Consider the following 14,072-nt stretch of genomic DNA (forward strand, 5'->3'; position numbering starts at 1 on the left):
TTAGAAGCAAGCTGGAGTACTATACAGGATTTTATCTGCAGGGTTACACGCTGGGTTACCCAAAACAAGTAAGGTATAATTTCTCTTTTTTTCTTTTTTTAAGGAGCGAAAGAAATACAGTTCCTTAAAAAAATACTGTATGGAATTCGTCCTCGTCGACGATTCGTGGATGCAGAAAATCGTGTAATTTTTTTTTTCAACTTCAAGTTTTGTTTCAGTGAATTAAGAAAAATTAAAAACAGCTCTTTCTTACACATTCCCAATTAACTTACATCCGCCATTTTCTTTAGCATCGGTCACGCTTCGAAGCTAGTTCTAGGAGGCATATTTGCTAGAAGTGTACGTTGCGTTCTAAGAACGCGGCACAATAAATATCGTAAGAGAGTTTCTACTGCAACGAAGCTACGCAAACAAGCATACACGCGAGGCTTAGCAGTTACTAAGAGGGCAGCAGGTTTTTAATTTTCACGATTTGTCCACAAAGAACGCTATCTGATTTCCTTTTTTTTTTTTTTTTTTGCGCACAGTACGTTCTCTAATGTACCGTTTAGCTCCCAAATGCTCATTTCTTCATTCCATCTTCATTACAAACCCCGTAGTTTATATTTGATAAAAAGAACGTATATGTATGCAAGGAGAGTATACAAGGAAACAGTATTCTCTCACAGAGGAAGTAATATCAGAAAACACCTTGGTAGACTACTCAACGCTAAATTCGGGTAACAATAGAGAGTTTTAGTGCATCGTATACGCAACCGCCTTAGCGTACGAGGGATAGCGTATAGCGGTTCTGCGCAATGCGCGAAGCTCTGTCTATGTATTGCGCATGCGCAGAACCACCAACGCCATCCCTTACGTACGCAAAGGCGATATCTAGAAAAGCGATGTTCCCTCTCCTGCTTCTTGGATGATGACGTTTGCGATTAATGTAACGGGAAAAGTTCGTCACTGAGAGAGGATTCGCCTTCTTGCTCTTCTTCGCACGCATAGCACCTCTGCGAACAGACCAAAAAACGTTGAAAAAAACTTGCAATATGTTCGTATAGCAGCAAGGTGACTGAAAAACGGGGTTTTGCAATTCACGTATACTTACCCCTATATCATCCCAACACTGACCGCAGTACATGCACTGGCAAACGGTTGTTGGACAGATGTAAAAGTCACTATTTTCGGGATCACCGCATACCAGACAAGTTCGCTGATTGGTGATACCCAAGAATTGCAGCACCCTGTACAGCCTCGGGGTGACCTTGCGTAGGAATTCGAACCAGCCGACATTTAGCTGGAATAGTGAGATGAACGACACACTCATTCAGTAGGAGTTCATGCTAAGAAAAAAAAAAAGAAGAAGAAAAACTATCACAGTGCAATCACAGCTTCGAATCCCCTAGTTTGCAATTGTTCCTACCCAAGCAGCACAATGTACTGAAAGTCGAGTGCAATAGGGGTGGACGGGTAGGTGGAAGGCCTTGAACAGACTCGTGAAACTAAAGAACATTGATAAGACACATACCGTCCACCCCTATTGCACTCGACTTTCAGTACATTGTGCTGCTTGGGTAGTTTTAATCCCGTAACCCTGCGGTACCCTCTGCGTGCTGTCTGCAGATAGTTCCTAGACTTTAATAAAACTCTTTAATAAAACTTTAATAAAATTCTGTGCATGTAGTCCCGATGGCTGTGGCAACGCACTTAATCCTCAAAAGGACTAAAGTTACCTACTTACTTAAAGTTACCTATCAACTTAACTAAAGTTACTCCATTTTTGCTTAGAGTGTATAGCACTGTAGTGTGCAGGGCATGGAATATAGAGCAAGAGACGTGTGGTTCTACGAATAGTACGATCATGAGAATGGATCTCATATAAGATTTTGGCCACGAAAAAACGATGATTTTGGATTTAGAAATGGAAACTCGCGCACATTATTTTTTGGGTTCTGAAACACACACACATGTTGTTTCTTCCGATTTTTTTCGCTATAGTTTCTCGCGTATTGTAGCAGCCACACGCAAATTCAAGGTAGAGCAGCAGCGTATTCTCCCGATATGTGGAGGACACCTCTCCAACGAAGCGAAGCATCTCCTATACCCTTTTTTGGAATGCCCTCGCACATTAGGAATTTTGCAGTATTTGTATGCTGCATACGGATGTGTGTCACATCCAGGCACTGGCGCGAGTAGTAGGACGTACGGACCGACAAACGGACGGACGGACGGACGGATGGACGCGCGCACACACACACGCACGCACAAACATGCACACACAACGTCAGAGTGTTCGATCCCTCGTCGGCTTCGAACACACTATAACAGGCGGACACGAAATGGTTCAGCGAGACATTGGGATTTGTGTTACGTCCTTAAGAGTTATATCCGTACCAGACGGGCACAAAAAATGTCATTAGCGGGTAATGTCAGTCGGGTTCCGCATGCCATTTCTTACGATAGTCGTGCTACACGTCAGATTGGAATGACAGTAACCGCTATGATGTCGATGCGGGTCTCCCACTATAGCCACGTAAGAGGTGCGATACTTGAAGAGCGTAAACGTGTTCAAAGAGATTGAAAATACCCATAATATCCCACAAAATGAAAAAAAAAAATTGCTTTATTTCGTAACCGGTGGTCTGTACTAGGTCGGAAAGCTGTTGTCATCTTGCATGTCACGTGGCAGTCTACGCCAAAAGCAAATATGAAAAAAATAAATAAATAAAAATAAAATAAAATAAAGGCAATCGTTAACAACGCCAAGCATTTTGCAAAAAAATAATGCTCGTTTATGCAATTATTTTGCAAATGCAATTTATAGAATAATTGCGCGGTGCGCAGTACAGAGTGGCGCTTTACGGAAGTTTTAAATTGCTCTTGTGCTCAGACAATGTGAGCCAGGGTACGTATTTCGTGTGCGAATGAGTTGTAGCGAGGCTCATTACGCGTAAACTGTCATTCAGACGAATGTCATTAAATATCTCCGTATAGCACGGCACGAATGACATTAACACTTAACTCATTACACACTTAATGCATTTTCGTGACTGTGTATGGTATGAGTATTCGTTTCACAATCCCAATCTAGAAAGGTTTAAATACGGGTATTTACTTACGTCGAAATCTCGTTCTCGCACGAGCTTCCGAATTCGATGCCTCGTGTATTTCAAGTACCCGACACGTCTTTTCAGTATCTTATTGTAGAGATAAAGTACTCTCTTCTTCTCCCTCTGTAATGTTAAAATACCGCATATGTTCAAAGGTTACCCAGTTATAGCTTAACTATGGGCTTCTAGGCCGCATTTCCCATTGCACTCCACGTAGATGTTGGGCGCTTTAATTGTAGAACTTTCATTGTACTGGTGGGTGAACGATAAAAGTCTAGTCTACATAGACTTAAAATTAGTAGCAGTCATACAACACAGTCAACAATCGAGTCAAAAGTTGACTTTGGGCATTATTACCATAAAATACTCTAAATTACAATCAAACAAAAGCACAAACAGAAAACAGGAGCAGTGTATAGTTATTATTGGACGGTGTGTTTGTACAATTCGTCACTGAAAAGGTCCACTTGATACACGACGAGAAATAAATAAGCTGCCTTTCCAACAGAGTACGGAAAACATGAAAAACAATTCGAGAAACATATGTACTTCTTCACAAACGGTTACGTGTTACAGCAGCACTGAAATTACCTTAGTTTACACACTGTATTGTTGCCATTGCTTACAGTTTCAACTCGAAAAAAGGAATAGGAAAATAAGAGAGCAAGAGCAAACTGACTTTAGTGACACTGGATGGTTTCGGGTTTACTGACGTTCGGGGAGGCTGCTGATTTATCAACTTGTAAACTTTGTGCGAGAATTAAGATGAGCCAATCTTAGTCCTCACCCTAGTTGCAGTGCAGCCACAACAAATGCTTGCTCACATAGGTATGCGCAGACTAACATGGACACGGACAGCACTACACCGGGCCAGTGTAAAAACAATGCCTGAAAAAAATCTGGTTTCGTCCCTAACTCTTCATTAAATGTTTTGAGAAGGCAATCTCCTTCTGTTCGGAGGTCAAGGGCCCTCAGGCCACAGAATAGCTCATTGAGGGCCAGATGCGGCCCGCGTGTTTGGGACTCCTGCTTTATAGGGTTATCGTTAGAGGTAAATTTTTAGCAAAATTATTTTTGAGATGACATCAAGTTTTTATTGAAAGAACCATTTTTTTAAAATCGTTACTGTTGTTGTTTACACAATTTCGTTATCACATGTTGGTGGCACTGCGTGATCTTATACGCAGCCATGGACGTACCTACACGGTGGGTAGCCTTATAGAGCCATCGATTTCATAAGTTATTTCACAAGCTAGGATCATCAAGCTATCAAGCTATCCAATCAATGGAGCACTCAAAACGTCAATGTCAAAGCCACGACACTGCAATACACAATGTGGTCATTCTGCGGTTATTCATCATACGTAGATCATGTAGATATATACGATATCGACGATACCTTATGATCCGCGTTTCCGGTTTTTATTTTTGGGCGGATTCGGCGTATGTTTTTCGATGGTTATTGATTTTCACGAAATCGGCGTTTTTCGATGTTTTTCCTGGCGCGTGTACATGGTTCGCCAGACAGTTATCGGCGAATAGAAATCACAACGTAATTTCCGCATGACGCTCATTCGACGTGGCGTTTATTCGCTGCAGTGACGTTTTACGGCTAACGAAAAAATAGACGGACATTTTTCACAACCATCGTATTTCTGTATGGTTTTCTGATCTGCATCATCAACTTGCTGGGCATGTGCAGCAATTTATCTCTGTCATGTCCTGGAATGTCCCTCTGTATTCGGCGTTTTTCGGTTAAAACCGAATAAGGGAAAATTTACCCGACGTATGTTTTTCGGTGTTTTTCGATTAAAACCGAAAACGGTGAACCCTACTGACGTTCACGCAAAATTGAAAGTAATCAGATGAATGAAGACTGAATGAATGACTGACAGAACTGACTGAATGAATGAATAAGAAATGAAGAATCTGTGAATATATACTCACTTTCCTGTAAAAGTAAGAGCAGACGACCCTTCTGAGCCGTTGCGAGTACATCTGGGCGAACACCAGCGCCACCATGGCAGCGTAAGTGAAGTACAATTTTGCGATCAACCAGCGTGACGTTCGGACAGGCTTGGGTAAACAGTCTGACGGAAACGATGTCGTGTTACGTGCTACTAATTCGTAAAAGCAGACACAGAATCTTACGTGCGTTGCTGGATATCCGTTCCAGCTTTTCCTCCACGTCAAACTCTTTGAAGATCTTCCGCACAAGGTTGCTCACCGCACCGGTGCCAAACACCTGCAGGGCGATGCGGTGGTAGCCTGTGCAGACGTTATTGTGGCGGATTACATCAAGCCTTTTCCGATGTGTTTTGTGTGGTTATCGATATAAGAATGAAAGTCTATTGGCTGTGAAGACGTTTCATTAATACTAGTTCTGAAGCACATTCTGAGTAATGATCACTGCGAGGCTCCAATAAGAACGGAGGAACTACACGCGTATACATCGTGTTTGTAAGCTTCATCACATAGCAAGTTTAACAAAAAAAAAAAAAAAAAGAAAAAGAAAACCGCAAAGCTCTGATAAAGAAAAAGAGATCGACTAATGAATGTGGTATCTCTCTATGCCAAACAAAAATGGAAATAGAGAAAACGGAAAATGAAAGATTACCGGATACGCCAAATAAGAACACGAGAGCATTTCCTTACCACTACAATCATTTGCACTAAAATGAACCTCGCGTAAGTGAGGAGTATATGGCGTACCTTCTTGCACAAATTTCACTTCAGCATTGCGGCGTATAATATCCAAGACGTCATAAAGCAACAGGTCGAGACCCAGCATGACGCTTCCGAAGACTATGTGGACCACTTCCGAAACGCAGCCTTTTATCTGGTCAGAAAGAACGAACTTTTTCGTCAACTCTGTGACACGTCCTGCTCTGGGCTGGCCAGTGTTGTACCGCCGTAACCGAAATCGATACTTCTTTCGGTATCGAAGTGCGGATCGAGATATTTCTTTTTAAAAAATCGGTATCGGAAAAGTATCTCCGTTATCAATTTGGCGGTATCGTCATCTCCGTATCGGTACCGATACTTTTATAGTATTGGCACCCAACCCATTTCTTCACTGGCCACACTTCTTAGTTTTATTCATTGCTATCCGAGGTTCCACCGTGTATTGAAAAAAGTAAACACTGCCGTTCCCCCTAGTGCGTCAGCGGAATGTCTCTTCATTCAGCATCTCTGCGAACACGCTTTTTCAAAAAGTGCCCTAGGATGGCAGAAGAAAACTTTGAGCGCCAGCTATTACTAAAACTCAACCAACGTGTCTAAGCTTTAAGAAAAATATAAAAGACCAGCTTCTTTTATTATAAAACCGTCTTCTCCGAAATTATCTGTTGTACAAATGGAGCGGTCACGTAAGCGAGATTTGCGATGTCGCAGATTTCATGCAACATCGCACTTTCAGCAAAAGTATCGGGTGAAGTATCGCGCTGCTTTTCTTAGTAACGGTAGCGGTACTTCGCTACGTCAAAAAGTAAAGCTCGATATTGGTATTGTCCCATTGTCTGGGTTATCCCTTCCTTCTCTTTCGCTACGTTTTACTCAACTAACGAGTATCGGTATCACGATACCATAGTTCGGCAATGGGTACAACACTGGTTCTGGTCTGGCACACTGCAATAGCGTGGCAGAAAAATTTCCATAGCATTCCTGGTGACGCTACAAACATTCCAAACAGAGGGCCACACCAGAAAGTCCTTATATTGTCCCTTTCCCTCTACTCGCCCTCCTCCTTCCCCTCGCACTTTCATCTTCCGTTTCGGCTTGCTGGTCTTGCCTTCTGGACTTATTGGTCCCGAGGACAGCGTCTTTGCTTCATTTTTGGATTCATGTTTTTTTTTCTTTTTTTCACAAGTTCGCACGTCGTCAACAGGCAACTACGTTACTAATATACTGCATACCCGGACGACTTTTGATAATGACTACTCTCAGTAGTTGGTCTGTATTTTTTTAATTTGGTGTTAGCGCCGCGAAGCAACTTTGGCGATGAGCGGCGTACAGATGTGGACAGATGGAGAGAGGACACCAGGGAGGAGTGGGGTGTGGGGGGGGGGGGTTGGTATGCGTCATAGGCGGACTTCAGGGAGAACCCAGGGAAAACCTCAGACAGCAGAGCCGGTGGTAGGATTCGAACCCACCACCTCCCAGGTCCTGAGCACGACCTTGGCTACCACCAACGGTGTAGAGTGTACTCACCACAATGTTCCACTCAACGCGTGACAACGACAGAGTTGTGGGGTCGTACACGTCTATCGCTTCGTATCTCTTCAAAGGCAAGAGCGTCGGAAGACCCTGCACGTAAAAAGTCATAAGTGCCACTTTCGTTCATCTGACTGGTCTATTCAATAATAAGTATAATTACCTGTAATTGCCTGCGATCGTCTATTTTAGCGAAATACTCGGTGATGTAAACGTTGTCAAAAGTGATGTCATCGCAATAGTTTTCAACGTATCCCTTGGCACTGTAAACACGAAAGTCCGTGTGAATTTTGAGAAGTTACTGTACACATTTTGTGACAGAGAATTTACTCTCTTAATTCCCTGTCTTCTATCCATCCTCTCTGTTAAAGGCTCGAAAAGTGTATTTTAAGGGAGATAGTTTACACCCTAAGAAAAAAACTGGGTGAAAAAAAAAGGGTGTATAAAATTTAAAAAAAGGGTGTAAAAAGGATGTGAAAAGGTGGTAACTTCCATAGTTACCACCTAAGTCAATATAGCGTCTGATAAAGGGTGTAAAAGGGTGGTAACCTTGCCTGTTACGGCCTCTTTGCAGGTGCGGTACAAAATGTGTGTAACAGCTGTTATTACAGTCACAGAAGCAATGCACTTTCAGGGAGTGTTGCTTCCCCAGCGTTGACAGTGCAATGGACATTGAGCACATTGTGTACAACGGAGATAACTGCAACTAAAGTTTGTTTTGGGGTTTGCACTAATCTGTTGTGTTGACTGCAACGAGGTAGAAGGTAGAACTTTGCAACCTTTTAGGCACAACATATGCGACAACTATATTACCTCCTAAAAGGTGTAACTGCTCCACCGTTCTAAGATCTGTTACGTCCACACTCCGAACCCCAGAATCACTCTGTGGAAGCTGGGTGCAAATATCACGCGGTCATCGAGTAAGTGTGTAAGTATAAGACGCGTCTGCGGAGCAAAACGGGAGGTTATTTGTTTATTTGCAGCGCCTACTAGGAAAAAGCTGCGAATATTTACGAGCTCTTCAGGGAAACAAGAACTGCGAACCGTATATGCGCGTCCAGTGTCAGTTTTGGAGTAACTACTTTTGCAGACGCCGGAACAAAGTGTGACAGAAATACAGGCGGCCGTGAACTGTTCCGAGAGTTGCTCGAACAATAGACGACTTCAGAAAATCACAGAGGGTTTCCGCCGCTTTGAACTCTGGGAACTTGCTGGTAACGAAGGAGAACCCGAGAACAAAGAATCCGCAAAACTGCATAGTTTCGGATTCTCCAAGAGTAGGTGACGTCACACGGAGTTCTGGCGTCTGTCTCTAAGCAAAAGCGGGCGTCTCCCCGGTCCGCATCACGTTGGAAGACTGCCAGCAGCTGTGGTGAGGAGACAGAAAAAACCTTCGAGGAGCAACGTGGCCAGGTGCGTGGCAGATTGGGCACGCCATGATTAATTTTAGAATACTTCCACGTCACATAGAGAAACAGTGGCATAAATGCAAAGCCAAGCCAAGCCAAGTCGAGCCAGCTAGCATCTTTTACGCGCAAGAGAACATTTATTGTTGTTCGACAGTCCGCCATTGATTAAAATCGCACGATATCTTGCTTCAAATATCAGAAAGCAGCTAGGGGGAGATGGGGGGCAGGCGACATTTCCAGCACTTACTCGAGTATAACGCCAGCAATAACCACAGCAAACACCCGGCTGAGAAATGTCGCAACGATTCCCACACGTTTCCGGCGGCGCTCGAACTCCTTGTTGACGCTCTTCTTCAAATCATCCGGGCTAATCAGGTTAATGGCGTCCTCAGGAAGGACCAGCTATACGACGGAAATTCTGCTCTGAGAAACACCACCCGTTAAGCCGCTCTATTGTAGTGGTATACCTTATACTGGACGTTGACGCGAAAATTCTTGTCAAATTCTCGTTTCACCGATTTCATCGCTGCAATGCTCTGTCCAAACCCAGCGTTGATTGGTTCCAAGCCGTCGCAGGTTCGCTTGCCCAAAAATGCTGCAATCGCGAAGGCTCAGAAGTTATGCCTTTTCAGAAACACGTTTCATATATGCATGAAGAGAACATGAAAAAGTCAGTTTTTCGATAAAAAGCGTCGCATAGTAAAAATAATAACCATAATAAAAAAAGTCGCAATAATAAAAATTAATAACCATAAGGCGCTGTCTCGGTTGTATCTTAATCTCGAAATCCCGTCCCGGGATACCCGGCATTCGTCTGGAAGAATCCCGCAATCCCGGGACTGCAAAAATGCTCCAGGATTCCCAACACTGATCAGAGGACACGGCGAATTCGAACTTTCTCCGGGTGACTGTCAGAGTCAGACTGTGTGGCAGTTCGTGTAAGCAACTTGCGTAAGCCCGCTTGCATGGATTACAATTCAATGCGATTGAGTCTACCTAGCTAGAGACGTTGTACTGATACGTTATAGAGATAAATAAAAGAAAAGCTGTGCGCAGGCGTTGCTTTTTGTTTATATTTTTTGTTTAGTTGCTCATTTGGGAGTTCTCCGATAAACTCTGGCACAGTTCCGTTTTTTCAGAAATTCCAGGAAACTCAAAACTATCGAAAAATTGGGAACTCCGATAATCCCCCCCCCCCCCCCATGCTTGTCAAATGAAAACTCCGCAGAGTCGGAACCCTATGTATTGGTACGACAAGGTATGACATGACTAAGGCACAATCGGGAACCGAAGCGACCACATGAGAACCTGTCCTATAGAAGAGTGCAGAAGACGGGGAAGCCGAGAAATGACCCGAAAGAAGTCGGAAATGTTGTCTATCCGCGTCACAGCTACAGCCAAAGCGAATATGCTGTCAAATAAAAATATTCCAACACCAGCACGCTAATGATTAAAGGGACCGTGAAGAAATTCCCGAAAATGTTTATTTTTCTGCGAGAACAGTTCCCAAGGATGACGCTTATCTGAAAATTCGCGATTTTTGCCATATTGCATTCCACGATATTGCATATTGTCCTCCAGTTCACACACAAAAAAAGAAGAAAAAAGCAGCAGCCGCCGTTCAACGCACCCTCCACAAATGGTCTGACGTCACTACCTTCATATGCTGACTCCAAGCCAGTGCGCCAGTGGGGAGGATCACCTGCTTCTGACGTCACATGTAGTTCGTGGTCGCGCCGGCAGAGGCGGGCCGCAACAGTCGCCTTTTTTGCCGTTCTTTTTAGTTACTGTCTCCGTTATTCTAACCAATGTCCGGTACTCCACATCGTGAAGGTATAAGCGCCCAGGAACGCATTAGTGATGCCTGTAGTGCATTGTAAAGGTACTCACTGCTCACAAGGTGACAGATTATTGTTAGTTTCATGGGCCAACACAGAAGGTACCCAAGAATCCAGAGCGCTTCAAAACAACGTTCTTCAGCCTTTTTGAATGCGAGGCGACAGCCTCTAACTCCCTGGGAGAATATTCCTGGAATGGTAAAAAAACTTCCGAATACACGCCGTTGCTGAACTGCTGAAAACAGGACAAGGTTGCAATCGGTCTCACCTTCGCAGCGCAATTCGAGTTTCTTTGCATAATCTTCCTCGTACTCTTTGCCTAGTTCTAGTTCTTTGCTCAGGTTCGTGTACTTATCTCTCACTAGCTGAGTGCGTGACTCGGAATCAGACACTTTATCAACATAGTCCGCGTCGGCCTCCAGCTTCTTCACTTCATCTCCAGCGCTTATCTGCGATATAGTCAACAAGAACGGTGACTTGCCAATGCGAATTACAGCTGATCACACCGCAGTGCGTCAGTGCAACGCAGAAAAATCATCTTCTAGGCGTTTGTTTCTTTTTATGCAGATATCAAGCGTAATCTAGCTAAATAATATGCACAACACAAAAATGAACACGACAAACACATGTTTCATGCGCATCAAGGAAGTAATGTATAGATGCCGCACATCGATAAAACTCAGGAGTACGTAGTTAGCCGCATTAGGGGAAAAAAGTAAAAAAGAAGACCGAGAGCAAATTGGCGTAAAAATAACACATCCGGTCTCTAGTTGTAACCGGTGACGGTATGACGGATGCGGTAGCACTTAATTTTATGAGCCGAAGGCAACGCCCTCTGGAAACATTTCATGTGCTCGTCATGGACTGCATCGGATTGGATGTTCATGCTTACCTCGTTTTCTATTGGTTGTACTTCTTTGTCTATTTGTGACGTAGCGTTGTGGATTACTTTGGCTTGTTTCTGAGATACCACAATCATGAAACACAGTTGGTGACCGCTTGAGGGAGCGCCATGCGAACTTCACAAACTTACATCAAAATCCCATATGATTCGCTTGATGGGTTTATACATCAGAAGTAGTCTCTCCTTAGTGTGATTGAACGAGAGGGCTCCCAGGCACATGAAAGAATCTACCGCAGCCTTGCTGTTAAGCATCATGCTCTCAAGCGGACCTGCGCAGTGTGACATGTACATAGGGCGTTCGATATCCCATACGGGATCATTGTTGTGTGCATCATCACCTAGTCGCTTATGCTCAATATGACATCAACTCATCATCACTGTCATCATCTCGTACACTGGAAGACTCCCAACAACAATGGCATCTAGGCTAAACAAGGCCACCCTGCCTAACGACAGGGCCGTCGAGAAAGGGGGGGGGGGGGGTGGAGTTAGCCGGGGATGGCGCCCCGTCGTTATCATATATAGATATATATCGAGACGTGAGGAGGGGGCCCGGGCATTGCCCATCCCAGGGGCTCGTAATTTCTCTCGCCGGCCCTGCCTATCGACGCGCCGCCTACAGATCTCCAGAACGGGAATACTCAGCCTTTGGAATGAGGCAGTACTGCAGAGAGAAATTTACAAGTAACTTGTCTGAAACACAGGGGAAAGTAGCTGTCTCACTAGTATACAGGTTATGAGCACAGCATAATTAAATTACGGCTACAGTTACGTACTGATTTCTGAAAGCATGTAGATACAATAAATAAGTTACGCTTATAGAAATTAATTGCAGTAGCTTAGTTACCTGCAATTAATTACTTCCAGCTCTGATAACAATCGTGCTTCTAGCGGTCGTACCCATGGCAACGAACCGCCATGAGCCGTATAAGCAGAGCCTTGTTGTTCATGAAAATGATGAAATCGCCTGTGGCGGTTGGGTGAAGCAGAGCAGTGTATAAAAAAGGGACTCTGGCCATTATGAGGAGCCCAAAAAGGACCTGACCTCAATCGAACTTAAAGGAGTACAGAGGGCTATCCAAAAAATTCCAGGTTAAGACGTCTGATGAAAGTGTGTGTGCCAATTTACCGACTAGCACGAAAGGTTTTGATGTGTGCAATTTGTTTCCCAGAAAAGAAAAAGAACCTGCCGACAGAACTATGAGACCCAAGACGACCTGACCTGACCAGAAGCCCCCAGCCCCGTTGAGAACCGACGCCCGTGACAGCAGCACCTGGTGATGGCTCAGCTCCCCCCTCGGACCACCGACCTTCCAGCGAGCGGCACAGCGTCACCATCAGCGTCACCTCAACCGCATTTTTCATCGTTCAACAACTCCCGTTCGTCCACGTCGACTCGCGAGCTGTGGTCCCCGGGGGTCACCACTTCAAGGAGGGGGAGTAATGTAACGGCCGGTAGATGAAGATGAAGTGCATGTCACGCGCAACCATTCTCATGCATTAAATCATTACCATCCTGACGCTGTGCCTCTCGCAACAATATGCAGGTCCCATTAATGGCCATTTAGAATACACGGAACTGGAGTGAAGCAGACGACACTGCCGCTCTACATGTTCACGCAGTGGAGGACAGGCAGATGGCTCCCTTTAGTTTAGAAGCGTTGATGGTGCTAAGACGCACTGAGCAACAGTAGGAACATCTAATAGGCGTACAGGCGTACCGGTAAGCACGAGGGAGACGCTGATGGTGACCAACATGGTTCGACCAGCTCTGCCGCAGAGAAATGGTACAATGAGCCAAGATATGGCTCGGGCTCTCGCGGAGGATGCATAACCGACAGCAGTCAGTAAAACAACTGTCGTACCCATGACTCGAAGCGTCAGTTCAGTGGTGAACATCTTGCGAACGATTTCTTTGTAGAAGACTGCATGCAAAGCGATTCAGTTAAGCTCAGAAGATGTCGAATGTACCTAACTTTCTACGAAGGTAAGTTGCTATTTGATGCGCCATGTCTAAGCGCTACCATACGGATTGCATGATCAGCCCATCAACAGGAACTGTGAAGCGTCAACAGCGAAGCGCATTCTTACATGTTCCCATGAACAAACCGAAGACGAACCCGAAGAAAACCCTGAGGCAACGATATGTTCCAGGCTCACCGAAGAAGAACTTTAGTATTGGAACCGGCACGTGTCGCTTACTCCCTAGGAAAAGATACGAAGTACTTAAGCTACTTAATGAAGCGGCATCAGTAGCCTATCCGCAGGACAGTAGCAGCCTTTAGATAGATAAAAATAGGCGTTAAAAGACACATAATGACCTATGCCTAGCGTTGCGAACTGCAAAGATGTGCCCTTTGTCAGCAAGCGAATGCAGTTCAATGGACCAGTGCGTAAACACACTCAGAGAAACAAAGCACTTACACGTCCTTGTAGCCTTAAACTTCAGGAAGAACCACGTGTCGCGAGATTCCATGCCAGGACATAGGGTGGATATAATGCATCGACACACACGACACAACCGGAATGCTTTCAACCTATAGGAAGAGCACAACGCGCCTGCTCGCGCACAATGCTGTCGTCTGCTAACCAAAATGATGCTGTCGTCTGCTTG

General features: G+C 44.6%; 1 protein-coding gene across 2 annotated transcripts; it reads right to left on the minus strand.

Moving 5' to 3' along the window:
* Nucleotides 1-12: 12 nt before the first annotated feature.
* LOC135375243 (E3 ubiquitin-protein ligase DCST1-like) lies at nucleotides 13-14,058 on the minus strand. 2 transcript variants are annotated; one of them, XM_064607975.1, is made up of 17 exons: nucleotides 13,883-14,058; nucleotides 13,550-13,663; nucleotides 13,180-13,383; nucleotides 11,588-11,727; nucleotides 11,447-11,515; nucleotides 10,823-11,003; nucleotides 10,607-10,744; nucleotides 9,184-9,311; nucleotides 8,964-9,118; nucleotides 7,471-7,570; nucleotides 7,305-7,400; nucleotides 5,808-5,934; nucleotides 5,247-5,363; nucleotides 5,043-5,185; nucleotides 3,105-3,218; nucleotides 1,094-1,282; nucleotides 13-995 (listed from the first exon to the last, which is right to left on the minus strand). In XM_064607975.1, the coding sequence occupies exons 1-17, from the start codon at nucleotides 13,932-13,934 to the stop codon at nucleotides 924-926; spliced, it is 2,139 nt and encodes a 712-aa protein (XP_064464045.1). In that variant the 5' UTR covers nucleotides 13,935-14,058; the 3' UTR covers nucleotides 13-923. The 2 variants fall into 2 exon arrangements, with proteins under 2 accessions (XP_064464045.1, XP_064464046.1); XM_064607976.1 differs by lacking the exons at nucleotides 13,180-13,383; nucleotides 13,550-13,663.
* Nucleotides 14,059-14,072: the final 14 nt, after the last annotated feature.

The sequence above is a fragment of the Ornithodoros turicata genome, unplaced genomic scaffold (genome assembly GCF_037126465.1).
Source record: "Ornithodoros turicata isolate Travis unplaced genomic scaffold, ASM3712646v1 ctg00000843.1, whole genome shotgun sequence".
In the NCBI taxonomy this organism is placed as follows: domain Eukaryota; kingdom Metazoa; phylum Arthropoda; class Arachnida; order Ixodida; family Argasidae; genus Ornithodoros; species Ornithodoros turicata.